Below are 26,790 nucleotides of genomic sequence, written 5' to 3'. Positions count from 1 at the left end.
TTGGCCTTAATTAGTTGAATGTACCCTAGGCGGAGTGTTTGTGAGTACCCTACCTTATGGCGTGGTCCATGCGGGACACGGTGAGGTATGCTGCCAGGTTGGCCGTGTAAGAGGAACACACGATGAGTGTGAAGAGCCACCAGCTGCCCATGACGATCCTCAGGGCCACTGAGGAGCTTACCACGCCGTCACCACCTACAAACACGTGACGATACACATTTTGGATGAGTTGTGAGAAATGGTATGCAATTGCCTTACAATTAAAGTCTTTATTATTTACCAGTAATTGCCGGTGGACCCCAGGTGTCAGGAGGCCCCTGGTGGGCAGGTATCAAACCTGTGACATTTTGGTTCAAAACCATGTTATGCTTGCTGCAGCAGAATCTACAAGGCTGCATCTCATCACAATCCCACCGGCCCAAAAGGTTTCCAAGGCAACCTGATAGGCCGGGGATTGTGCTTATGTATATGTGTGTGTGTGCGAGTGTGTGTGAGTAACTGTGTGAGTCCTTAGTGCCGTCTTAAGACGCCCACCCTTTAAAAAAGATACATTGCGGATTATACAGCTCGTGTTAATCTCAAAATCTCTAAACCCTGATATTAAAGTTGTCTTTTTTATAACTCATTTACTAGCATTGATGTCAATAGACCCTCCAATCTATTTTGAATGTGAGGCTGGTAGTGATTTGTCAGCCAGGCCTCTAAGCAAAAAATGCATTTGACATCTTTTTTTTCATTCATTTTCTGAACCGCTTTTCCTCACCAGGGTCGTACGGAGGGTTGCTTGAGCCCGGCCAAGTACAGGCACCAGGCCTGGGACACCCTGAATCGGTGGCCACCCAATCGCAGGGAACAAGGAGACGGACAACCATTCACACTGATGTTTTGGGAGGAAACCGGGAATACCCGGAAAAAACCCAGACAAGGCCAGGGAGAACATGCAAACTCCACACAATGAGGACCAACCTGGCATCGAACCCTCCACCCCAGAACTGTCCAAAATTTTCAAGGGAAGAGCCATTTTAGCTAGTGTCCTCACCAAGAACAACAAAGTGAGTGAGATATCAGGTGTGGCTCACCTTGCTGTACAAAGGCTCCGTAGACAATCCAAATGGCGGTTTGTAGAGATCCAGAGGTATTGTTGCCCTGGCCCGGCGGTGCATTCTGTGCGGCTGACGAGCGCAGGGCCTGCAGCCGATTGAGCAGGAAGATGAGGATCCCCACCACCGGAATGGCGGCGGCAATGCAGGCCCACACGGCCAAGTCGAAAGGCACAAAGAGCGAGAAGATGTTGATCTTTTCTTCAGGCTTTCTCAACAGGATTCCCACACTATAGTCCAGGTAGCGCTTGCTAAAGTCCACCACGTTCTCACGCTCAGGCGTGATGGTGATGGCGGAGACGGCCAAGTCGGCTTTCTGCACAGCCACAGATTGATTTACCGGTAGGATTCCTCCAACTTTCTCCATTCTGAGGTCAGCATTCAACAGTTTACCTTGTTGATGAGGTCACCGATCATTCCGTTCCAGGAGCCGTTAGGAAGCTGCGATCCATATTTGCTGTCGGACACCTACGGGAAGTGTTCAAGCGATTTTGAGTGTCAAGTCCACAGCACGAGCTGCACGGGAGCACTCACCTGGTAGATGTCATATTTGAAGCCCAGGATCTTGGCAAGGGCCTCCAAAACGTCGATGGAGAAGCCTTTGTACCTTTTGGGCTGGCCCAGTATGTTCTCGGCAACCATTACGAAGGGGTCCTCCTGCGAGAAGAGCATTCGTGAGAAGAATACTTGTAGTTGAAGCTTATATCTAAGCAGACGGTGTTCCTAATAAAGTGTCCCGCGGGTGCTCGAGATTAAAAGGGGCCGAGCGAGGCGGAGGATTTCATTCCACGGGGACGGCAGCGCAGTGAGCGGATTTCTAACACGGCGTTGTGAACACGGGTCTGATAAGAAAGGTTTAGTCTCCCTCGGTTGATTTTGCCGGCGCATAACACTTGTTTACCTCTACAAAAGTCGTCAACGGCCAAGGCGAAACTGCAGCAGAAAGCTTGGGTCATACTTTTGTGAAGCCGTAAATCAGGTCTATGAAACGTGTGGGCCTTTCATTTTTTTTTCGAGAAAAACGCAGCAAAACCAGAATTTGGTGGGTTGTGTAATCAAGTGTGTGCACTGCTGTACTACCAATCCATTCAGATTGGGAGGGGCAAATGAACTTTTGTTCTAGTCAAAATGGATTGAACGTCTAGCGTACGTCTAGATAAGTTACGTTTTTAAGCCAAAAATAAACTGGGCTCGCCCACATGAGACCTAGTTGGCATTAAAGTGGCCTGCGAACCAAACGGAGTTTGACAACCCTGACCTAGATGGTGAATAGTGATTATCGAATGCAGCGTGATTAAAAAAAGAACAAATGGTTTAAAATGTGTATTTTACAACATGCACAAAAACAAGGAAGACCAATTCTGAATGGCGGACATACCAGCAACGTGACCACCTTGACGGTGACTCCTTGCATACCGCTCTCAATGCGACTCTCCTTCAGGCTCCCATTCAGGCCGTGCACCGCATCCCACGTGGCCAACTGTCGTCAAGAAAATAAAAGGAGACCGCAGGATAATCACAACTAAGAAATGAAAAGTGAAAAGCGAAAATTGGCGCGACAACGCGGAACAAGTGGACAAGACGCAACACGTGAGGGAAAGTACGTGGTTGGCATAGGGGAAGGGCTGATGACGACAAGGTTGGAATTAATTCTGAATCACTGGAAAGGCAAAATAAATAAATACCAAGTTATATCAGTTTCTATTATTTTTAAATAATAGAAAATGACTCCGTAAGAAAAGAGCAAAGTCGAAGAATTACAATTTCTAACCTTCTTTGCGTACATTGTACAGTCCATCTATTGTAAAACTGACCCTAAGCTTTTTGTTAAAAATCTGTCAAACGGTAGACCATTTTATATATATATAAATAGAATTAAATGATATATAAAACGCGGTTTCAGTGATCATTTCATTCTTTCATTCATTTTCTGTTTTACTCATCGTCACAAGGGTCGCCAGGGGTCTGGAGCCTATCCCATCCAACTACAGGTAATAGGCGGGGGACACCCTGAATTGGTTTCCAGCGTATCGCAGTTGATAATTTCAATTTTTACATTTTTTATTGAAAGAAATACCTATTAAAGTTTTCGCTTGAGTTATTTGGTTACTTTAATAACTGTGTGTTGTTGACGGCAGCAACAAGCTTTTTATAACAAATCACACTCCCGTTAGAGTTAGTTTGTGAAAGTCGCTAATGTTCGCGCATGAATGCCATTTTTTTGTCAGAGCGATCTGAACCATCATCGCGAGTTTTCCTGCAATCTAGCGACCCATTCATCTTAGCTTTCATTCCCTGACAATTTAGAGATTTTTGGTGGCCAGGTCAAGGGGGGCTTATAAACATTGTTGGTGAGTCACAAAACGCACTCGGTGGAGCATCACCAGCTGTTTGTTGTCGGTAGATGAGCAGCCTGGGAAGAGCGGAACTCCGAGCCGTCAGGCCCGATTGTGCATGTCGCCTGAATGTGCATCAGCGTTGCCACGGAGACATGCACCCACAATGAAAATCACCCGCTATTGAATTCCATAGTTTGCACTCACATCTGCGGCTCATTGATCGGCCGAACGCTAGCCGAGCCCCATTAGTGCCTTTTGTGCTCTTTGTCCTCATCATGACCGCTCGGAATAAGATAACAAAGTGAACATTAGCCGGTACGGCTAATAAGCGGCGTGAGCGAGCGGAGCTGTCGGCGCCGGCGTGACGTGACGGGAGTTAATTAGCCTCGTTAGCTAACAGGGGCGACGCCCGCGTGGCCGTTATTGTTCCTTAATGACTGCGCCGCCCGTGGTTAGGCTAGCACCGCCCGTAATGATTGCGTAGGGCCTGACGCTAATTAAGGCAACAAGAAAACAGACATTAAGATGGGTGTGTTTGTCAGAGCATATGGGAAATATCTTGAATTATGAGTTTAATTTGTGAAAGGCCTTAATGAGTCAAGGTACTGTCAGCGTAATATATATCACAACACTTACAGTGCATGTTAGGTTCATCAATAGGCATTCCCAAATGCACGCGCAAATAAAAGAGACAGGCGACTCATCTGTGGTTTTCTTGCAAGAGAGAATCGAACCGACGCGCCTTCGTCCAAGTTCATTCTGGCATTAGACGCATCTTTTTCCTGCCCATAGCCCAAAAGATCATCAACTGCCCCTACCTACACTGTCCAGCATCTACGAATCCTGGTGTCTTAGGGCAGAGAGCATTATGAAAGACAATACGCACCCCTACAGAGCCATAGCAGCCAAGACAAAGACACTCAAGGACAGTTTCTTCCAAAGAGCTGCCAATCGGTCCATTTCATTTGAACTGGGAGTTCCACTTCAAATGGATTGAGCGTCTACCGTTATATCATGGTTGAGCATTTTCATTTCACTTCCAATTTCAACATTTGCAAAACAACAACACGACGCTCAGGTTTACGGGCCGCGTCACACTCTGGGCACTTGCGGATCTCAAACATTGGGAAAGAATCAGCAGGGTGCTCATGCATTATTCCCGATTGCTTCTCATCCTTTTACTCAAATGTCAACACTGTGTTTCTCATTCCCACCACGCTCAAAAGTCAACAGTCAGGTGGACTTTTCACGCTGGTGTGGCATCAAGTAGTATTGCATCACCTGTGACGTATGTAGGGGTTTGAACTCGTTCACCTTTCCTCGGGAAAGAGTTCAAATGACTATGTCTCACCTGTTAGAAGACTTTATAACCATATTTTAGCCAGTTAAAGGGTTCAAGAGTCTAACAATTCTACTGATAAACATTTTTTTACCTGGTTAAATGGTTCACACTTACTTAATTCACAGTGAAAGTGCTAAGCACACACATTTTGCCAGTTGAAAGGTTTCCAAACCCACAGATTTTTTTAAAAATGCTCAACATCCACAATTTTTATGGTGCAAGGCTCCAAGACTACGGCATTTAGGAGGATTGACACTAACATCTTTTCATGTTCAACCAACTTATTCTTTTCTGGTGGAATGGTTTAACACCCAGGTTTTCCCAGTGAAAGGTTTAGCACTTAGATTTTTGTTCATGGTAAAAGGGATTTTATACCCACACTGGGTAAACAACTTTAAAATGTTTTCTACTTTAATGCTTCAATACATCCACTCTTAAAAAATAAAGTTCAATACCCTAACTCCTATTGGTTAAAGGGTTCACAGCATCCACACTTTACCCGCACTTACTACCTAATGAGCAATGAGAGCTTTGCTAGGTGTTAAAAGGCCTTTTTGTCGGAGTAGTCACATGACAAATTAGGTGCCTCTCCGGTTAATGTTCCTACAAGCGAGCTAGTGAGTTTCAACTTAGCTGAAATTGTTGTTGAAAAGTGAAGGTGAGTTTGGGGAACAGAAATGAGCGCCGCCCGAGGCTTATCCCTCTGGGCCGACACGTTTAATTAATTCATTTGAGGGGGTCGGTCACAAATTGCTGTCCCAATTACTGCCAAACGGATGGCGGGCCTCCACAGCGGCACGCCGGGGGGGCGCATGACCAAATGAGATGATTTCAATGTTGCAAAACAATTAAGGATTGCATTGACAGCAATCAAGAACAGTTTGACGCATAAAAAACAAGACAAAATCACTGGGTTCAACAACCAAACATTATCTACAACAGCCATATTGTAAGATGGCTTTCACACCCACATTTTAACTAGAGAATAATGATTCAGACTGATTCCTGATGGATCCTGAATGATTCCACACCCACAAATCTTCAGGTGAAAGGGATGAAAACCCACATTAAGAAAAAATGATTCGCACTGATACGTTTCCTGGTGTACCCACAGTTTTCGTGCCGAAAGTATTCAACACCCTCATCTTACATGGCGAAATAATAAAAATCACCCACATTTTACCCGGCGAACGGGTTAACACAAATGATTCGACACCCTCACATTTTCCAGGTGACAAGGCACAAAAAGCCCACAGGTTTTTAGGCTGCAGTTGCAAGACAAGTACAAATCTTTGAGTAGCACTTGTGGGGGTTTGAATTTGTTAGAACACCCACATTTTCAACTCTTATTGCAGAAGGACAGCCCCACGTTAGGTCAGCGACAATGATGGTGTTTCAACACCCACACTTTCCCGCTACCACGGCAGAGAACTGAGAACGGAATGTCTTTCTCTCGGCCTCTGTCTTCACGAGTGTGACGCAGTGCAGCTGTAAATGAATCCTGCTGACAGCCTCAATGCATCCCAGCTCAAACGCACTATGGGTAATGTAGTGCTTCACTGATTCCTTGTCATTCGGCCTTGATAATCCTTCGACCAAAAGTGGCCCGCGGCTTCCTCGAGAGTCCTCGAAAGCCAGCGGGCGTCCCGACGGAAGGCTCGAGGCCCCCTTGTCGGAAATTGGACGACACTTCCTGAGTGGAAATGACTCCAGCTCCGTTTGAGCATTTAGCCGCATCGTCGCGGCGAGATGAGACGACACTCCGGGGAGGGCCGGGGGGACTCGACGTGGCGCCGCATCGCGGGAAAGCAGGAAATGACATTTTCATCGGAATCGGGTGGAATACAGCGCACCGGCACTTCCCTTCCTCTCGCCACCCGACGAGCGTGATGCTTTTGCGAGCGTGTGGGTAAATGCGAAATCCAATTTCGATTACAGATTAGCCGTCTTTATCGGCCCAAATGAACGAATGGGAGGCATGAACATGTAAGTTAATGATCGCATACGTATTCATGAAAGTGCGTGTTAATAGCCACGTCTAAAAAAAACAGTGGAACGAACACCAGCCCGCTAATAACAACAATACGTCTTCATGCTTCTTTGTGTCTTGGTGAGGCTTCTAATAAGTGTGTGTGTGGCGAAAATGGTCATTATAAAGTACAGAGGGACTCATAACTCAGAGTGAGGGGCCAGATGATTAAATCTTCATTACTGCAGCAACTCGGTGTGTGTGTGTGCGGCGACACGTGGACCCCCACAAGCCACTAAATCACTGAAATGGTTATGCATGCAGATGAGACCGCGTGTCAATTACACGTCCGTGTTTAATGAAAGGAAGCCGGGAAGAAAATGCGGGTGTGTGATCAAGAGCAGCGTGAAGGCCAGGCCGCACTTCACGTAATGACGCCTTACTGTCTGAATGGTGTCCATTTTGTGGACGAGACGCAAACGAGCCTTTCTGAAACACGGGGACGCAGTCCACTCACCCTTTTGACGTCCTTGCCAAAAGTCTCGCTGAAACTGGAGCCCAGGATCTCAAAGTGGACGTGAGAGTTGGCGCCGCTGGTTTTGAAGTCCATCAGGCCCGTTAGTCCCGTGATGTTCCCCTGGAGACGCGACACGAGTTCAATCAAATGGACTATTACAGGTTGGGTGATTTTAAGACTTTAGACATTTTCAAGGCACTCCGGTGTAGGGAAACGGTAAAACTAACAGACAGAATAAGAAAATGAGGCATTTTGTGCATTTACACTGCCACTGACATCTAAGAATGAGGCTCTTTTCATCCTTCTGCAAAGAGAAATGAGTTTGCCACTGGTAGTTTTCCAATTCATTTGAACCAGTAAAACTTTCTGACAAGCCTACTAGTTCAAATGATTCCATCACCTTCAATGCCAGCTAATGAGTTAACCCTTACCGTAATGCTAATCCAGAATGAAAGAAGCCTTTCAAGTGCAAAAGTGAAAATTAAGCATCGCGACACTGCTACTATCAAAAACAGTGCTATTTCTTTGTTAAGAAATCCATCTCATTGTTGCGCGAACTTCCTTCATTTCTCTATCTCCTAATTGTATTTCATTAAATTTCTTTGTCAATATTCCGAGAAATTTCCTTTAGTTTTTTTTAAAAACAAGAATATCTCCAATTATGGGCCGTCAAATTTATTCTATACATTTGTTGCACTGGTGTGCTTTATTAAATGCTTCTACATTCATTCCTTTCATATATTTACGTCTATCTTTGTTGAATCGTTACATTCTGGCAACCATTCACGAACAGTCCCTGGCACTACTGTCAATGGCGAAAAAAAAAATGATCCTGTATCTTTGATCTTGTATCCTTTCTTTAGTGAACAAACAGTAATGGGACTCAGCCATCAATAGTCTTTAGTAGCTATTATTTAGCGAGTGATGCACAGCACGTACAACGGCATCAAAGCAAACGCCATGTTTTTGCGGCCGGCGGATGACATGACATTTCGGGGCTTCCATTAGCCCATGTAGCGGCGTCGACAGCCGTCAGAGGCAAAGTGGGAAAAATAAAAGACCTTTCTTTGTCGAAGCCTTGTCTACCAACTGGGGAAAAATGTTGGCAGGCGTTTGGTTAACATGAAAAAACTCTGGATGTGTCAGCTCAGTCGTCTTTGCGCACTTAAAGTCTGACTTTTTATTATGGAGCGGACAACCATATTCAAATCCAATAAAAGAATAACATGGCCCAATATTGACCTTGAATTAACTATTAATAAAACTGACAAATAAAACTAACTTTTTTTTGTATGTCGTTAAGCACTTTCTGAGAGTGTCAAGGTGTGAGTGTGGATTTTCTCTTGGAAACTCAGTGATGCAATTGCTGCAGAAATTGCGTGTGATGGCTTTTATATTGATGCCGTGTTTTGGCTCTACAGATGTCAATTTAGAATGCTGTTTTTTTAATACAGACCTGATCAAAATGTTATGACTCGTTGAAAAATTGCAATAAAATGGATACCGCGCATTTCTTAAAGGTAAATTCTAGCTATTTATCAAGTGGTCTTGAGAGTTTGATCAGGATTGTATGTTGGAGTGGGAATGATGGGAAATTGGGATTTGAATGCTTTGATGGGTATTTTGTTCGGGAATGCTTTTCAGGTTAAAATTGTGACTTTTTACTCCCAAAAGAAAGAATACTTTTGTAATATGTGGAAAAGTGAATGATGTCAATGGCGATGCCAATGGTGTTATTTTTAAGGGATTTACAGTCATTGGAATTATTTTGCTAAAAAAATGTTTACTTTTTATCATAGATGAGAACTTATTATTTGTAACTTATTTATGAAGTTATTACCACGCACAGACCTGATAATTGAAATGTGTCAATGACATTATTGGTTGGTTTTAGTCTTTGGGGGTTGGTTGGGGGCGGGTTAAATATGCGCAAAATGTCCATTGTTTTTATAATATGTGGAACTGGGAATGTTGTTATGGGAAAGAAAAAGGAATGGCAGTGATGTGAACATGGCATTTAAGTGTTTGAATGAGATTTAACAAAGTTTTAGGTGGTATGAATGGTGACTTTATGGGCAAAAATATGAAATATGTTAGTATTAAAGGCGCACACTACCTTCTGAATGGTCTCCAACATGGACCAGCCTCCATTCCAGGGCTTGGTGGACTTCCTGATGCAGTTGAGACTGGCCATGCTGTGCCACTTCCTGTCCTCCAACTTCCTGTAGAAGGCATTGGCCAGCATCAGCACGCTGTCGTACAGGTACAGGTTCGATACCTGAGGAGAAAAAAGCAGGCCCTCCGTTTTCTGGCTGATAATGCGATTGATAGGATAACGAGTTAAGATGGACTTTTCAATCGTTACCTCCAAGTTGTGCAAGTAGCCTTCCTGCGGGTCGCACAGCAGTGACGATATCCGGTGATTTTTTCTCACGCAGCGAGCGCCGGTGTCCCTCCACGAGGGGAAAATCTGCCGAACCACCGTCATGCGGCCCAAGGCGCTGTGGGTGAGCTCCAGAATCTCCGTGTCGCTGATTTCCTGCGTCGTAATAGCAAGTCAGTCGGGACTTTTGTTTTTTTTGCATCCCAATGCTTTTGACAACAAAATGTCGGCGTGACTTAATGGAGCTTATTTCCCTCTGCATGGAAAACAAACTAATTAGTGCATTAGCATCCATTTGGCGGCTGCAAATGGATACTAGTAATGTTTTTGGCTCATCATCGGCATTTTCGCCAAAATAAAAGTCCGGCAGTTTTGGGCTGAGTGCACTCCACTGTGGCGTGTCGACGGTTTGATGTCTGATGGGATGCCGCCATTAACGCGTTAGAAAATCACTGAAACAGGTTTTTTTAGGGGGTGCCGGGGTGCGGAAAAGTTTTATTGTGTGGCAAAATGACAACATATCGGATCTATATCCAACTCAAACACTCTGCCACTTGGCGATATGCTTTCTAAATCTACACTGGGCAAAAACCACGAAGTGGTGATTAATTTAATCTATTCCAGACTGATGAAAGCCGACAGAGGCGAATTCCAGAGCATAATTTTGCATAATAAAATGTAAATGTGTGTAATCTTTTACAAAAACCCCTTTTGAAGCTATGATTATAGCTGTGCAAAAAAAGAACATAAGATTGTAATCAATATTAATGCCTAAATGAAGTGGAATAATGACTATTGAAGACCACTTAAAACAAACATTTTTTCCTCTCTCTCCACCCTTGAATTGGACGTCCTTTAACAAATCACCCCGAATATTTGGCTTGTATTGTGCAAAAATGTTCAACAGTTAGCAAGGCTTTACAATGCAAGCATTCATTAATAACGACTTGTTTGCTTGGCAAAACTTGTATAACATTAAAGTGACTTGCTGTTAAAAGCAACTAGAAAATTCAAGCATACTCATAATACCAGAATTCTTTTCTGCATGCTTTATTTGCCCTTAGAAAGTCTTATTTAGTCGTCACAATGAAAATATTTTATTCTCGTTTACCGAGTCGAATGCCACCAGAAAAGTATAATAATTAAATAACGCTCCATGCATGTATTTTTGAAGGTCAGATTTTTGCAGAGTGGGAGTGATATCGTTTTACGTTTCACCGTGGAATACACCTTGCCGTCTGGTGAATCCTTTATGAAGCATTTATGAAAAGCTCTAAATGAATGCTCGGAGTGGTTTTGTATAAAAACGGAGAGGTTGTACTAAAACGAGGACGATGTTTAATGAAAACAAAAGGAAAAAAAATCACTGAAAACCAAATAATACAAAAACTAAGGCACATAAAATCCAAAGTTTCACTTTATATAGTGGCAGTAAATGAGGCTTGTAAGTAAGATCTCAGGGACTTATAAGACGGGGGGTGAAAACAGGAGGAACATGAAGCAGAGAGCTTTAACGACGGCAGCAATTCAGAGAAGCAATATATTCCCCATCTGGTCTCCGCGTGGTCTTGTGCCATCCTACAAATCAACAACATTTCCGTCTAATCTGGGGAAAAAGCATCTTAGCTATTTTTTGCTACACGTTCACCTCTTCATCCTTTTCCAGAAAGAACTCTTGCCCCCTATCTGAGTGGCCCGGGGGTACGCTCCCCCCTTCCCTCCCACTCCCAGTTACTAGCGACGGGTCTACTCGGCGGGCGTTGGCGGATGAAAGGCAAGCAGAGGAAGACGGATGAGCCGGTTAGGAAGCCGGCGAGTGACCTTCTTCGCCTTTTGTTTGCTAATCATCTCATTAACGCTTGCGAGCGCCACAATGGTGGAGACTTTTACAAAGTGGCTTGCTCACCTAAAGGCCTAAATCGATGTGCAAGTTTCTGAGGTGAGGGTTCATTCATAACTTATTAAATGCCTACTTACGATGGCAATAGATCCCAATTCAATTGACGTAGTAGAGACTTGCATCAGTTCAAATGGAAGGAACGCCTAATAGCGGTGAAACATGGCCACTGCCATTTCAATATTTATTTTTGGTCGCTAATTTACAAAATCGTGAAAAAAACAGAACTGAAACGTCATTAACGAACGCAGAGGGGAATTAGTTAATGTGTGAATTTGAAGCCGTTGTCGGATAAGTGCGATTCTGCCCGCAGTATGTGGCAAAACGCCACCCCACACACACAAACACGCACTCAATAACACTGTTAATTGGCTGCCAACATGGCTATTTGGATGCTCAAAGTAGAGAGGAAGACGGTTAAAACCGTGATGACAACATGGCGGACCACCTGTGGTCCACACCCTGTTTGTTGTGTACATTGATAATGTTATAAAAGGTATTGATAAACGTACCTCGTTAACAAACACCCAGTGACTGTCCTTGGAGGCCAGATTGGTTTCGACTGCCTGCAAAGACAACGAAAAATAACTTTTGTTAGAGAAAACAAAGCAACAGTTGTGACACAGATAGTAGTGTAGTATAGTATGTTGTTTGTCTTACAGTATGTTCTTGACTGTTTACATCCAGTAAACAGCAGGTATCGTCAATATTCTATTTTTGTCAGACTTTTGGAATGACCTGTTTATGTAAGCAACTGTGGAAATTCTTAAATCAATTATGGTGGTGATGCGGAATTGACTAATCAACAACCAATCGATAATCGATGGTGGTTTTTGTGTTTTTTTAGAAACATTGTTTAAGTAAAACTATGGTGTTAACCTATGGCTTTATAAATAACCAGATTAGCTGACCTTATTGTAAATGCATTTTGACCATTATAAAAATGATTAAAATGATGTTTTCTGGCATATTCCATTCAATTGGAAAACCCATCACAAACACATCACACCCCAAACTTTTTCTGACAAAATATTACAAAATGTTTCAACTACACTGAGCTATGATGTGACTTTTTTTAGATAGCAACAACTACTTACTTCACTTGAAAAACACAAATAGCTTAATTGATCTGGTTTTAAATCGATATATACAATTATTCAAGATTTTGAATGCATTTACATAACCCTGTTATTGCCAAAAATGCGATAACAAAAGAAGAACATGGCCATTGAATTGTTGACTGGTCCCGTGTCGTATTTTGTTGATGTTGTGACTGTTCAGATTTTCCCTGCTTTTAGAGGCGCATGAAATGGTTCCATAGAAGGCTCCCTCCCCTCTGCACCCCACCTATTTTTCTACATTACATCTGCTTTTAATGCCAAATGCGCACACACTTAACACCGCAGTGAAAGAGATTGTGAACATACAGAGTACACGCGTTTGATATGATTCGACAAATGGTCGGAGATGACGAGATGATCTCGTTAGGCGCGTGATTGCCTGAAATCGCACAAAAATCAATCCCAATCGCCTATGGACAATTGGTCTTCAATGACACTCATATGACGGTGGAATGTGGCGGCCAAAACAAAAAGCCTGCTTCAACATAGAGATTCGAAACGAGGACCGCCTCTCGACATGTAAACCGCCGCACGGACGACATGGATAGGGTCCTATTCGTCGTGATGGGGGGCTGAGGTCCAGACGCCTTATTTGCATACAGAGTGAAAGAGGCCATGAGGGTCACCATGGCGATGGAAATGCAGACAAGAGTGGCACACCTGTGAGTGCAATGGAAATGAGGCATTGAATGGCGCACCTGTGTATGCACGTGTGTGTGGGTACTCGGACGTTTGGTCGCTGGACTTTTGGTCACCCGGAGGGTTATTGACAATTACTACTTAAAATTGTTGCTCAAATTCCCTAAATACAAACTGCGAATTATTATTTAGTCATACTTAATGCCCTATTAATTATTAGGCTGAAGAAAAGCTCCAAATTTCCTGTACTTTTATTGTGTTTTGTTGGAGAACTTGTTAAGACCCAAAAGTCCGGCGACCAAACGTCCGGCGACCAAAAGTCCGGCGACCAAACGTCCGGTCACGGTGTGTGTGTGTGTGTGTGACTGACCACAAACTAAAACTTCACGTGTGTTTTTTGAACATGAACTCATGACTGAGCAGTTTCGGTTGGGAGTGCTTGTGCGTGTCATGACCCAGCAGTTTCAATTTCACATCTGTAGACTGAGTGCCTGCTTCGATTTTAGGGTTTTTGAAACTCTCCGATTAGTCCCGCCCCCTCAAGTGCGTCTCCCACTCTGTTGCTAGGAGACCACGCAGCTTCCCGTCCATTTGTATGCAACAGCATGCGCACGTCTGCGTGTTGCCGTCCTCGGGCGAGGTATTCCATCGTGCTCCTACGCGTGTCTGTGATTTTGTTTCTGTGACTGCATGTGTGTGTGTGTAGTTCACTGCCATGATGGCGCCGGCATGGCTGATGGACTCTCGCAAACAATATGGTTGCAGATAGACAAAAGCTTGGGCCAGCAAGGCTAAAATGGCCTCCCGGGGCAACTTGACACCATCTGTGTTCAGTGTGTGTGTGTGTGTGTGGGCTCATCATGTGTATCTTCACAATGCGTGAGTGATTCCCAAAGCCACCAAAAAGTTGAGGTATCATGATGTTTTGTGCTTTTACAAGCTTCCGCACAAATACGCACACAGGCGCACACGTTCGCTTTTCATCACGGGAAGGTAATTGTGTCATTTTTCACCCCGGTTGGAGTGCGGCGGCTCAAGCGCATTCATCTTGCGAATGACAGGTATGCTGGCGTTGATCATACTTCCTGCTTAACATCAGCGTTTAATTGACTAATCGGTGACTCTTCAATTATAAAATGATTCTATGACTATGGTGATGATGGAATAATCATTTGGAGAAAATGTTTACTCAAAAAGTGTGCAAATACTTTTGTTTTTCTATTTCTTCCACAGTTCAGTTCATTTGTTTTGATGTACTTTGCTGAATTTACAGAAGGTCAGAAAAACACCTCAGAAAAACAGCTACAGATATAAATACCAAAATAGCTTATAGCTCATTAGGTATTTTTCATATGCTGATATTACTTGCACACAACTCACCGTATCTTTTGCAAAAAATAGCTTCATTGAGTGTCAATATCTGACTAGTATTTTTATAAAACAAGCAGGTATTTCATTTTTCCGGATTTTTAAGAATTTCTATAGTTCAAAAATTGATGTGAAGGATCACTTGTGTATTGTCCACCGAAAGATTTGTAAAAAATAAAAACAACTGACAGACATAACTCAACAAAAATGTGTTATTTAAGTATGAACATTGCATTTGTTTTAGTTACATAGTCTTGATATAGCAACTATTCTCAGCCATTTTTGGTTCCAATTTACATTAAAAGTAAATTACGCATCTATATTAAAGACAGGAATTAGTTCCTATTAGCGCAGAGGAAAAAGTCAGGGAGAGATCTTCTTTTTCAAAAGGCCAAAAGATCAAAACAAACAGAACTTTGTCAACGGATGTGTTTTTCAGGGCCGTCTAATCGTCCTCTCGTCCCCAAACGAGCGAGCGCGGGTGCGTTTAAAATCTCCTGCCCGTGCTTTATCTTGTGAGTAAGGTTCCTTCTAATCATCCTCATTTAAGCCATCGAGCGCCGGCGCGTTCTGGATTCTCACTAATTACGAGGCTCGTTGAGGTCGCAGGAATTTTTCCCCTTTGTGGAATCCGTGTTTTACGTGCGACTCGCTCGGAGATTGATACCCTGTTTGCGCCCTAAACGCCTCTCCCCAATAAATCAGGCCCGAACGTTCCCGCCTGAACGCTCGATGGCGTCCGCTCCGTTCATTCGTCAGCCTGACGAATGACGGACAACCGGGACATAGAAAAAAAAAGTTGCTTGTCGGGAGACAACTTGGGAGTTGTTTTGGCTCCGACCTTAAGCGTGCGGGCGCGGACAACCCGACTTGGCGTGTCGCTTGCTCGAATGTGTGTGCGTGTGTGGGCGAGTAAGTGAGAATGAGTGTTAGCCAGCGAGCGGGGGCGAGCGAAGCTAAAAACAGTGCATTGTGGGAGATGGATGAGTGTCTCGAAAACCGTCGGAACACAGAAGTAGGTGCTCGTGTTTTTACAGCGTGTGCGCAATTCAACTCATTCGCCGCCGTTGACGGCCACGGACGTCCAATCCATCGATGGCGATCATCAACGGATTGGACGCGCATTCAATGGCGAGGAATGAGTTGAGATTGACAGCAGGTGTGCAAACACAAAGCAGTCATGGGACTAATAGGCATCCCTGCGCGAGGACCTCAAAAAGCGAGCGCTATGTGCTACGTTTATCTTTGCGCTGCTGTGAAAACATCTGCTTTTAATCCACTTTTAAGCCGCTTTTGATCTGCCTTTTGTTGATCATTTGTGGATTTTTTCAGGCTTTGACGACCCGCGCGGACGCCAGATGACGGGATGGGGGATACAGGGGAAAAAAAAGGAAAAAAAAACACACTGACGTGCACGCACCTGCTGAATGAAGGTGTGCGCGGCGTGCGGGCTGAGCAAGAGGATGGCTCGGCGCAGCGTGTCCCGGTATCGGTTGAGCTCCTCCGTCCGCATGGAAGTGAACAGGTCGCTGAACACCTGGCTGATGTTCTTGTCCACCCGTTGCAGAGAAACATCCAGACCATCTCGACAAGACCTGTCCAGAAAGCTCTGAAGACCCCGCATGTCTGCATGTAAAACAGAAACACACACAAACTGTAAAACGGTAAAATGACAGCCAGATTATTTTTGGCATTAGTCAATGGATGAACTCCTACTATATATAGAAATCCCATTATTTATTGTTTTATTACTGTGGAAATTACATTTGAGCTGTGAATGAGCATTAGTACAAAAGTGCCTTGAGAAAGGGAATATTATGCAATTTTTCTGTATCACCGTTTTCCAAAACAAAAAGCAGATGTTTATGAAATCATAATTTGGATTCATTACTATAATAATCTGCTCCTCAGGACAACAAGAATCTTTTTTAATTATAAGGAAAATAGAAACATTAAAAAATAAATACTACATGAAGAGAATATTTATAGTTTTGAATGTTTAAATATGGAAACATGAAAAAACACATTTGTTTTTGTTCCCTTTTGTGGATTTTAAAATGAAAGATAAGTTGATTGGTGTTACTATAATCTTAATAGTTATTAATGAGCATAGTAACATACTACAAGTCAATTAGTTGATTACTCAACTGGCCGCAGATGAAATTTAAGACATCCAAGTCCATTCATTTGGTGGCACGTCAATAAATTACAGTACTATTTCTCATCTACCTCCCATTTTTTTCCAATACAGCAATACTCTGCCGCTTTCTGGTCTTTCTAATCGTCCTCCATCTCGTCACGTGCCGATCGGCGTGTCGCAGATGCGACGTAAATCAAACGCTCCCGAGGGCAAGTGCATCACGGCGTACGACCTTCGATGTGTGACTCACATGATGAATTTACATTTTTAATATTTTGGCATCGTTGGCCACCTCATTAGCTTCACTGGCTTTCGTTGACACTGGTAGCCGTCCAATCCACTTTGACTGGGAGGGCCTGGCACTGATCGTCTGCTTGTCAGCCTCTCCCAATCAAAGTGGATTGGATGTCTATCGCCATGAATTTGTGAAGGAATGACATCATAAAAGACAAATTAACTGGTCGCCAACATACAAACGAAAATATCTGCTCCAAACCAAGGTCCCCCATCAGCGTTGCAAACATGGCAGAGGGAGTGGGGGGGTCCATTAAACCCCTCCCTCACCGGCTGTTGTTCTAATCCCCTGTTACACGAAAGCCAAAGCGACCATTTGTTGTCTTAATGGTGCACCTGTGCTTCAACCCGCCAAATGTCATGGTGAAAAAATATGGCGGCGAGTCAGGCAGACACAGCTGACGCCCGTCAAGCCATGTGAGAGTTGTTGACCAAACCAGAAAAGTGGCTACATTATTGACTAAGGATGTACTAGCCGCCAGTAATTCAAATTGAACCTATAGACGAATAATGAACTAGTTGCCAGTCAATAGTCGGGTCTATTCAGACAAACAATGGACGGGTCGCCAATCAATGTCAGAGCACTCAGAGACTATTAATGGACTGGTCACTTGTCAATGTCGGGGCACATTTACACAAACAACATATTGGTTGTCTAGCAAAGTCATTGGTCCTTAAGACCAAGAATGGACTGGACCCAAGACAATGTCGAGGTATATTTAGAAATGGCCTGGACGCCAGTCAATGTCATGGCAAATTAGAACAAAAAATGACTGGTCGGCAATCTGTGTCCGAGTCCGTGAAGACGAATTAACCACTGGCACCGACTCGATGTTGTGACGCACTTAAACAACGGGCAGGTCATGGGTCAATGTCAGGCCACATCTAAATAATTATCTCCTTCTCTGGCCTGGACGCCAATAGACGTCCAATTCACCTCGACAGGGTCGCTGACGTCCCCTTCTCTGGACGATGTATCAACATCAATGGCAACCAACGAGTTACTGCATGGGTTGACGGTAAATGTCAGGTCACATAAAAACAAACAATGACCCGGTGGCCTTTTGGTGTCAGGCGACATGAAGATAAACAGTGGACTGAGAGCTAGTCAATTGAAAGACAAACAACTGGTCGCCTGTTAATTGCTGGGTACAAAAGGGAAATATAGACACACAAGTCATTGGCACGAATGACCGTTCCGCCATCGTCCAAACAACTGTGATGAATGCTGCTGCTAGAGGGCACTGTTTATCTATTGTTTTCTCAAATTCTGGCAGAGACCAGTTTATTTCAGTAGTTTTTTTTTCTTTCAGTGAGTCTGCATATGTCTTGATGAAAGTTAGAGCATGTCTCACTTGAAATATTCAAAAGCTCACAGCCAGGTCAGACTTTGATGCCGAGGAAAACAGCGAGCGCCAGCCAGGCTGTCGCTGAACGCCAGACGAGAGGACGTCGCAACCCCTCGTGTGGCTTACGGTCGTTGATTGGCCTTAATTGATGTTTTCCTACAGTTGTGGCTAATGAGCGCGGCGAACGGCTAATGAGAAGACCCCCACCCGCATCACCGTGAAGCCGAGAGGTAACGGTCGCAAGCTCGCGAACGTAGGCCGAGCCGCCAATTGCCTCCTTGGTCCAAAACACAATTAAGAGACAATTACCAGCGTGAACTTTAGCGACTTGATTGTTTGCGATGGATCGTAAAGCGTAAAACATTCCATTAAAAGGTCGGCGCCGTAAAGCAGATTGGCAAAGTGCTCCACTGCGGACCTTCAGGAGTCACAAGCTGACGGACGCTTCGCCACGTTTGGGGGCATGGCGCTTTTTACTTTACGCAAGGACGTGAAGCGCTTTGTCAAGCGGAAGGAAAACGGGTGGGGGGGGGAACGGATAATAATAACTCGGCTGAGGTGTAGCTTTCTGGCGTCATCCCATTGGGTTATCAAGCGTACCGGCCAGATACCCAAGGGGCGGAGGAACAACAAACTGCGCTGTGTGCTGATTGGTGGATGGGAAAAGTACGAAGACGAGTCTGGGACTATGAGGCGAGCTCTCCTCTCTCTGGGGCTGAAGTCGAGAAATAAGATCCAAACAGAGTTTCTTAAGGCAACAACACGCTGGCATCCTCCCTCATTTCAAACGGAATGGACATTTATCATCATCCATGGAGATGAATGCGTTAAATAAGTGGGCCGTAGGGTGAGTTTTTTTTTTTACACAGTAAATATGACTGGTTCTGGAGCGGAACGGCCGTGGGGAAATCGGATGCCAGATTCCAAAGGAACGGGTTCCTACTAGAGTTCTGTACTCTGTACTAGTGTTGTGGACTAGATTCCCCTAATGTGGGTTGCTTGGTCACTGTAGTCTGCAATTCTATTCAATAAGTTTAGGAACAGAGCTTCTAAACTCCATCCAAGTCTTGGCTTTGGACCAAAAAAGTGTTAGATACACTTTCACGGGTATAGTGCTTTACTACCTCCAGAGTACGCTCCTTCTCCTCATTCATCTGATGGAGCATCTGGAGCAACGCGAGGTTCAGTATCTGCTAAGGATTGCTAAGGATACTGACAAGGTCACCATGGAAGGTGATCAAACCTGCAAACTTTGTGCTGGGGGACAAATAAAATACAAATCTCATTCGGCCACATTCACATGCAGACGATATTCAGATTCAGTTTTCTTCAGATTACTGAATTCCAGCCAAAAAAATGAATTGCTGCATCGCCATCGGTCGGGCATGAGGGAAACTTTGACGAGTTTTATCAGCGGTCCGCATCGCATCAAAACTTCTCCCGCACAGATAATGTAAACTTAAATTGGCTGCTGGATTTCAATTAAGGCCAGCACACAACTAATTGGCTTCCTGTCTCCTCCGCAGCCTTCACCTCGGGCGCCGCGAGACAGGAAAGGCGAGCGAATGCCCCGCGAGGCCAATGGGGGCTTTGGTTTCGTCTCCATCCATCTCCACTCATCCTGATCAACGGGCGCGGCCGTCTTAGCGCGTTAGTCTGACGCTGCGTCACGTTAATGTGCTGAATACATTTATGAAGACGTACTGTAGCGCCTGCTCTTCCTGGGAACCGTTTTTATTTCAAGGAACAGGGCTGATTTTCTATGAAAGTCAAGTCAAAAATAGAACAAAATGCTGATTTTTAACTCATCCACTGCCTTAGATGGTGACAGACGTTCAATCCAATTTTGACTGTCCGCCCTCCCCGTCAAAATAGAATAAAAAATAATAATAATAAATTCTATCCCACCACACTGCCCACTGATTCGGGCGCCTCATCATCCATAAATTCACCATTTTTGCGAGCACGGTACCGAAAAAGAATAACAAGCCGAGTTACCCTCTGCCCGCAAAAATATCCAACTTTCTAGGAAAAACACCTCCTCAACTTAAGAAGAATTGCAAAACATCAGCAAGTAACCACGGTAACATCAATAGCGTGGGCTCCTATTATTTAGCCAATCCAGCGCCGGATTCCAACCAAGAGCGTTAGTTCTTTGCCACTGACTCTACTGGCCACATGAACGTGACATCTCGTTCTATTCTCCTTTAAACGGCTTGATTGAAGATTGAAATGTAAATAAAACTCCAAGAAAATCAATACCGTGAACGGCCGCAAGTGTTTGATGTGCATGCGGTGGACAGCAAGTGACCCCCGCGACCGACAGCTTCAACCCCTGGAGCCCACATCAGTGTATCTTTGGCCTCCCCGGGGTCCGAAGCGGGTTGTGACTGACAGCTGGTGAAAGGCACTTTTCCCAGGGTGCATCGCAGTGTGTCCGTGTGTGAGATTCCCACTCTGAACTGCAGTGTCACGCTCAGCTGAGCCTCGCCGTTTGTGTGTGTGTGTGTGTGTGTATGTTTGTGTGAGCGCCCGAGTTTTCCCGTTGGGCCAGGACCAGGCGTTACGTTCTCAATCTTGGAGTATTCATCTGCACGCTCCATTGTTGGCGCCATCGATCCCGCTCGGACATCCCCGAGGTCCCCATGTGATTCCATTAAGATTTCGTGCGAATAAGCTTTTTACCCGAGAAAAGCTTTTGGGTGGCAAATGGGAAAAGTGAGCACCGGAAATCAGTCAGCTGAACTGCAAGGGAACATGGGAAACATCCAATGGCTGCTGCTGCTGAGGTCCACTGCAATTTGTCTACTTCCGACTAACTCGACTCGGAACAATGGCCTTGTTTACATTGATTCAAAAGCCCCTTTGAATTGGATTTTTGCTTCCAAATTCCAAACAAGTGCAGTTTTTTTTTTACAATCCATGGTTAACATTTTTCTATATCTACAAGTATGACCAAGGTGGTCCCTTTAAAAGAAGTTTCCTTCAATGCATGCTTCAGTTGCAATGACTCTTACTCTCAAGAAAAAAAGATAGTTGCTGTCTAATACAAGGCAATAAAAAATGTTTTTGGAATAGGAAGAAAACTTGAAAAAAGAACCTTTCCCTCATTCTCTGTGCGTGATAACATCGCTATGCCAAAGGAATACTTTTTTTTATAACCTTGAACATTTGTGCATATAAACGGATGCTTCCAAACGTCTAAACAAAATGGAATACTCTAATAAAAATGGCCAACGGTACTTCTGAACAGCTCTGTTGGCCACAGCGACACAAAAAAAGGTATTTCTAGAGGCTATATACATTTGAATTGCTCCTCTCAATTCGAACGAACCAAACGTCAATAGTCATCAATGGCCGCCAGTTGAACCCCACTCAAAAACCTTGTCACGTACCGTATTCAATGTCGTAGAATATGATGAACTTTTGCCAGCGCAACTCTTCGACCAGCGTCAGCATAACGTCGTTGAGGCGGACGGGCGGACGGGCCGCTAACGTGTAGCCGCGCCCGCCGGGGCTGGGATTGAGCTGGCAGGCGGTCCTGGGCGAGCCTCCTCCGTTCCTCTGGATGTACAAGTGCGGGATATGCATGGCGTCAGTCAGCGACTGCAACGCGCTGGCCGAGGCGCAGCCGGTCGACGTCACCAGTGCCAGGATGCCCTGGTTCATCAGCTCACATGCTGGGGAGGGATGAAAAGACATGGGGGTCATGTTTTAAGACCAAAACAAATGTATTTCAGAGTAAAATTGCATCTTGGGAAAAAAGCATTCAGGGTTTGTAGGGAAAAGTTGGATGCAAGCATCCGTTTGTCAGCAAAAATCATTAGAAACACGGAGAACAGCCAAAAATACCAACGTTTGCCTCGTCAAATATGTGTGCAAAGTATTTCTTCTGTTATTCATTTGTGTGTGTGTGTGTGTTAGCTTAATGGCCAATTTGTAATATGAAATTAAATGAAGTCTGGTAACAACGCCAATGTACTTTGCAATTATTATGTCAACTGTCAAACTGGAAAATTGAAATTGGCTTACGAAGGAGCGCAAACATTTCGCACCGATGGCCTTTTCTCTCAATTATTAAGGATAAAATGACTTGGCCAATTGGGATCATATTTGCAGGTGAAATTTAAGATTTGGGCCCAATCGGATGTTTCTGCGGAGCATTGTTGCTTTCAATTAACGCCACAGACCAGATTAACGTGTCACATTGTTACTCGAGACTAATTACTCTCTAGACCACGTTGCGAATGGCGCCTTTAGGCTCTGAGGCGAATGTTCCTGGCATGTCCCAGTACAGACGGCGATGACTCGAGCACACACACGCACAAATTGTCTTTCCGCCCTCTGAGCTCATTTATTCACCCCAGGCCATTGGGTTCTAATCTCTCTGCTGCTTAATTATACGATCTATCTTCTCGATCGGTCAGGAGGAACGCGATGCCGCGGGAACGGCATCGTCGCGAGCGAACCAATCGAGCGTTGAGCCGCTCACGCGTGCCTTGTTGTCAATATTTCATCTGCGATCATAATTAATACGCGGATTGTGCTTCAGTTTGGAGGGGGAAACTTGCTTGCATCATTGATCTGCTGTTGTTTGGGTCAAATCTGATTGAAATTTGCACTCCTGTTGATTGGCTTAGACGTCCAATCCAGTTGAACTGAGAGTGGTTGGCAGGAATTTAGTATTAGTGCCAGACCTTCTAGCTAAAATGGAATGGGCACCAATGGTAAGTAATCTAATGGTTTAGAATTATTGACTCATTTTTGTGTACGGAATCCAAAATTTCTATCTAGCAGACGCTTTTATCCATTTGCCAAGCTTTTAAAGAGCATTTTTTATAAAAACAAGCTGATGTTAAGGATAGGACTAGATGATGAATCTATTTTTTTAATTAATTCCAGATGTAATTGCAAAAGAAGAATAAAGTAATTAATCTGAGATTTTTTGAAGTGGTTTCTTGTCAAAAATGAAATGATTAAACAGATTAGTCTATGTGAGAGAGTTTTTTTGTCTTTATAACCTCGTATTGGGCTGACAGAGCAAATACATTGTTGGAAATTTGCAGGTGATCGTCTGGAAAATCGTGCTCATATTCAAAAATTAGTAAAGCTTATCTAGAAATTACTCACCTATTTGGTTAGCTAATGTGCTTTACAGATTATTCTGTAAATATATGATTCATTCAAAGGGAGGAAGGGATTCAAAACAAACATTTTGCATGATCTTATTTTTGTTCAATATTTAAAAAAAATGTCCGTTGGCCTAATTGCCCCTTTAAAAAACAGCAATGATGGATTTTGGAGGAAAAAAACATTGTACATATATCTAATCTTGGTGGAAAAAAACTCATTTTCTAAAGAATCTAAGATCTTGTTAGGAGCTATCAGATCCTAAAACTGTGAAAACTTGTGTTGCCTTGTGTTAGCAATACCATTGTCACGATACCATCCTCATAACTAATGACATAATCACAATCATATTTACCCATAGCACTCTCATTGTGATTAAAAAAAACACCATCATACCCTCTTTACATTGATGTACTGCATTACATTATAGCATCGTGTCCTTCTATCATATAATCAATTCGTCCTTTGTGGATTCCATCAAGGGTCGTGCGTCTCTTCCCAAAAAAAAAGCGAGTAACGTGGGAGGGAGGGCGGATGAGAATAGAGAAAGTAACAATGATGGAAAAGGAGCATTAGAAGAAGAAAAGGCGCCGCAGAGAGATTACAGGAGGAACTGAGATTGGACCATGAAGATGAATGTCGGGCGGCCAGGGTGGGGAGGACGAATTTGCTTCGACCGCTGGACGGAGACAGATGATGGAGAAGAAGGTGGGGAAGAGGAGGGTGACGAAGATGGCGAGGAGGTGAAGAGCAAGGGGAGGGCAAATGAATTTCCCTTTGGAACTCGCCCAATTGGCTTCACCTTCAACAGTTGGTGACAGTGGGACAGCACTTTTCAAACTTTGGAAGACAAGTTGCACCAAAACGAGGGTGGTCCTCGTAGCGCACTTTAAAAAAAAATGACGAGTGGAATGCGCATTTCAGAAGGGAAGGAACACGAAGATGAAGTTGTGGAAAGAGGATGAAGATGTGCCAGGCGAGTCTCGTAGGATTTTCATATCTCGGAGGAGAAGGCGTGCGCTCGCCATCTTTGATTTGACGGCAAGCGGCTCGCTTCTTGCGTGCGGCGACCGATCACACAGTCACCCTTCTTTCATGTTGTCATAATTTCATTAAACTCTTTGCTAACGTTTCAGGTGCTGCTCAGTAAACAACACTAACAACAACAACAAAAGGTGATGCAAGGAATACAAGGAAGAAAGAACTAGAAAGGATTCAAGAAAAGCCAAGAAAAAGAGGAAGAGATCAAATGAATGGCCTTGGGAATATAAAAGGGAGTAATAAAAAGCAAAATGTGATAAGAAGGAAAAAATGAGAGGAAAAGAGCCATGAAAAGGATCGAGTGGAAAAATAATGGTGATATATATGAGAATAAAAGCATACATTAAAAGCTAAAAAGATGAAGAGAAAAGCACGAAAATGATAAGTCAAATGACAGGAAATTAAAGAAAATTAAGAATGTTCAAAAGGGAGAACATAAAAGGCAATAACAAAGAAAGTGGAAAAATAGGGGGAGAGTAAAAGAAAAGGGGAAAAACAAGGAATAAGGAAGACTAAAGTAAAAAAAGAAAGTGCAAATAGCCCTTTGTGGACGCCCTCTCCTCCACGGTCACAACCTATGCTAACCAATTCCGACGGGAACGTTTCAAGATGGCCAAATAAAGACGTCAGGCTCTCCCAGTCAAAATAGATGGGGTTTCTCTCACTGTCAATATTGGTGAGTGGGTGAAATCCCCGCACCAACGCGCCAACGCCAGCGCATTTCTGCCTCCTCAACCGTCGAATACTGAATAAAAGATGCAACAAGATGTGTACGTTGTCTCGTGTCAAGACACTCGTGTTTAAAAGATGAGCTACAAGACCGGAGCGCACCGCAAACGCAACCTTTGACCCCCGTGACACGCTGGGGCCATTTGAGTCCAACTGGGCAGGCTTATCTTTAAATTTTAAGAGCTTTTAGGAAAAAAAAGATTATATTCTGTCATATCAAGGCGAGGAACATGACGATGTTGTGGAGAGAGGATATGATATATTATCAAATGATAAAAAAAAATATCTATAAAATGTTTGCTGCTAAAATGTGAAAATATGGTTATTCTGATTATGTGAAAAATAGAATTATTTTGTTTAAACCATCCGTAAATGTAGAAATTGAAATTATTCGGCTCAGTTAAACTAGAGAAGATTCTGAATTACCGTATTTTCCAGACTATAAGTCCCCAGACTATAAGTTCAAAGTTTGGCTTGGCAGTTGCGTCTTATATAAAGTATGTATTTTATTTTCTCTCCTTTCTGTATTCTTTGGAAGGTACAACTTATACTCATATACTATTTATAGCCCCAAAAAATATAGTAGACAGATTTTGACTGGCACGAAAACTAAACTACTCCAGATATGAACAAAAACTATTTTTTTTTATAAATTTTATGTCATGCAAACATTTCAGAGCAGCTTTGGAATCAAAAATATTTAATTTTCCCTTTAGGATCGTCATGTAGTTAATCATATCATTACACAAATAAGTATTTAAGAGAAAAAAATCGGTGAGGCCAAATTTTGTTTCCGCAAACCTCATCCGTGCTTATACGTGATTGATTTCATTTATGTATGATGATATGAAAAAACTGCAACTGCATCGTGACATCGTGACACAATCAATGATCGATGATAGCACAGCAGAAGCTAATAAAACACATTCGATATTGAACTAAAAAAGCAAAACAATGCAATAAAACCTTCATTGTGTAGACCATTCCGAATCAATATTTATCTAATAACATGACAAAAAACAGCCCAAGTGATTATTGCATGCGCAGATCTCCACACAATTTGCTCGTTGAGCAGTTTAGTCTCGGACCAACCGAACCAGACGACAATAAAATGCCGTCTGTAGCCGTTGTTGTGGTTCATCTGGCATCCCCGCACGCGCATATTACATTACGATCCATTCAAAACGTGCAAGTACCGTCCACGGACGCGCACGTGCACGACTAGGGCGCGAAATAAATATTAAGTGGTTCCCACAGGTGCTAAAGGAAGAGGCGTCACGCTCAGACGCCAGCGATCGATGGTCAGAGCGGCCATTAAACGCCACGGTGGCGCTCGGACGTTGGGTTTGTTTTGCTCAGCTGGAGGAATCGCAAGTGGGGGGTCGGCAAACACACCAAGGAGAAAAGAAGAAGACGGGCGGATTAGCGCTTT

The 26,790-nt window shown here is 43.7% G+C and overlaps 2 protein-coding genes across 9 annotated transcripts in view; one reads left to right on the top strand and one right to left on the bottom strand.

Annotated features, from left to right (window-relative positions):
• Nucleotides 1-25,133, top strand: part of smim36 (small integral membrane protein 36) — a 117,577-nt gene extending 92,444 nt beyond the window's left edge. The window contains exon 3 of the mRNA XM_077626615.1: nt 25,117-25,133. The gene's annotated coding sequence lies outside the window, so the exon portion shown is untranslated. The remainder of the gene's footprint in view (nt 1-25,116) is intronic.
• The window catches only part of LOC144093249 (glutamate receptor ionotropic, delta-1-like), a 108,872-nt gene that overhangs the window by 40,971 nt on the left and 41,111 nt on the right, over nt 1-26,790 (bottom strand). For all 8 annotated transcript variants that reach the window (XR_013306246.1, XR_013306247.1, XR_013306248.1 and 5 more), the window contains 11 exons: nt 21,854-22,138; nt 16,096-16,301; nt 12,060-12,113; nt 9,633-9,806; nt 9,384-9,545; nt 7,268-7,387; nt 2,479-2,580; nt 1,635-1,757; nt 1,494-1,568; nt 1,080-1,416; nt 54-195 (listed from right to left, as the gene is read on the bottom strand). Coding sequence is in view for 3 of the 8 variants with exons in the window: in XM_077626601.1 (XP_077482727.1) it covers nt 54-195; nt 1,080-1,416; nt 1,494-1,568; nt 1,635-1,757; nt 2,479-2,580; nt 7,268-7,387; nt 9,384-9,545; nt 9,633-9,806; nt 12,060-12,113; nt 16,096-16,301; nt 21,854-22,138 (1,780 nt within the window). In the remaining 5 variants the exon portion in view is untranslated. The remainder of the gene's footprint in view (nt 1-53; nt 196-1,079; nt 1,417-1,493; nt 1,569-1,634; nt 1,758-2,478; nt 2,581-7,267; nt 7,388-9,383; nt 9,546-9,632; nt 9,807-12,059; nt 12,114-16,095; nt 16,302-21,853; nt 22,139-26,790) is intronic.

Source organism: Stigmatopora argus, chromosome 18 (genome assembly GCF_051989625.1).
Source record: "Stigmatopora argus isolate UIUO_Sarg chromosome 18, RoL_Sarg_1.0, whole genome shotgun sequence".
NCBI classification, from domain to species: domain Eukaryota; kingdom Metazoa; phylum Chordata; class Actinopteri; order Syngnathiformes; family Syngnathidae; genus Stigmatopora; species Stigmatopora argus.
Note: the sequence above shows the minus strand (reverse complement) of the source record. Positions and strands in the feature narration are given on the sequence as shown.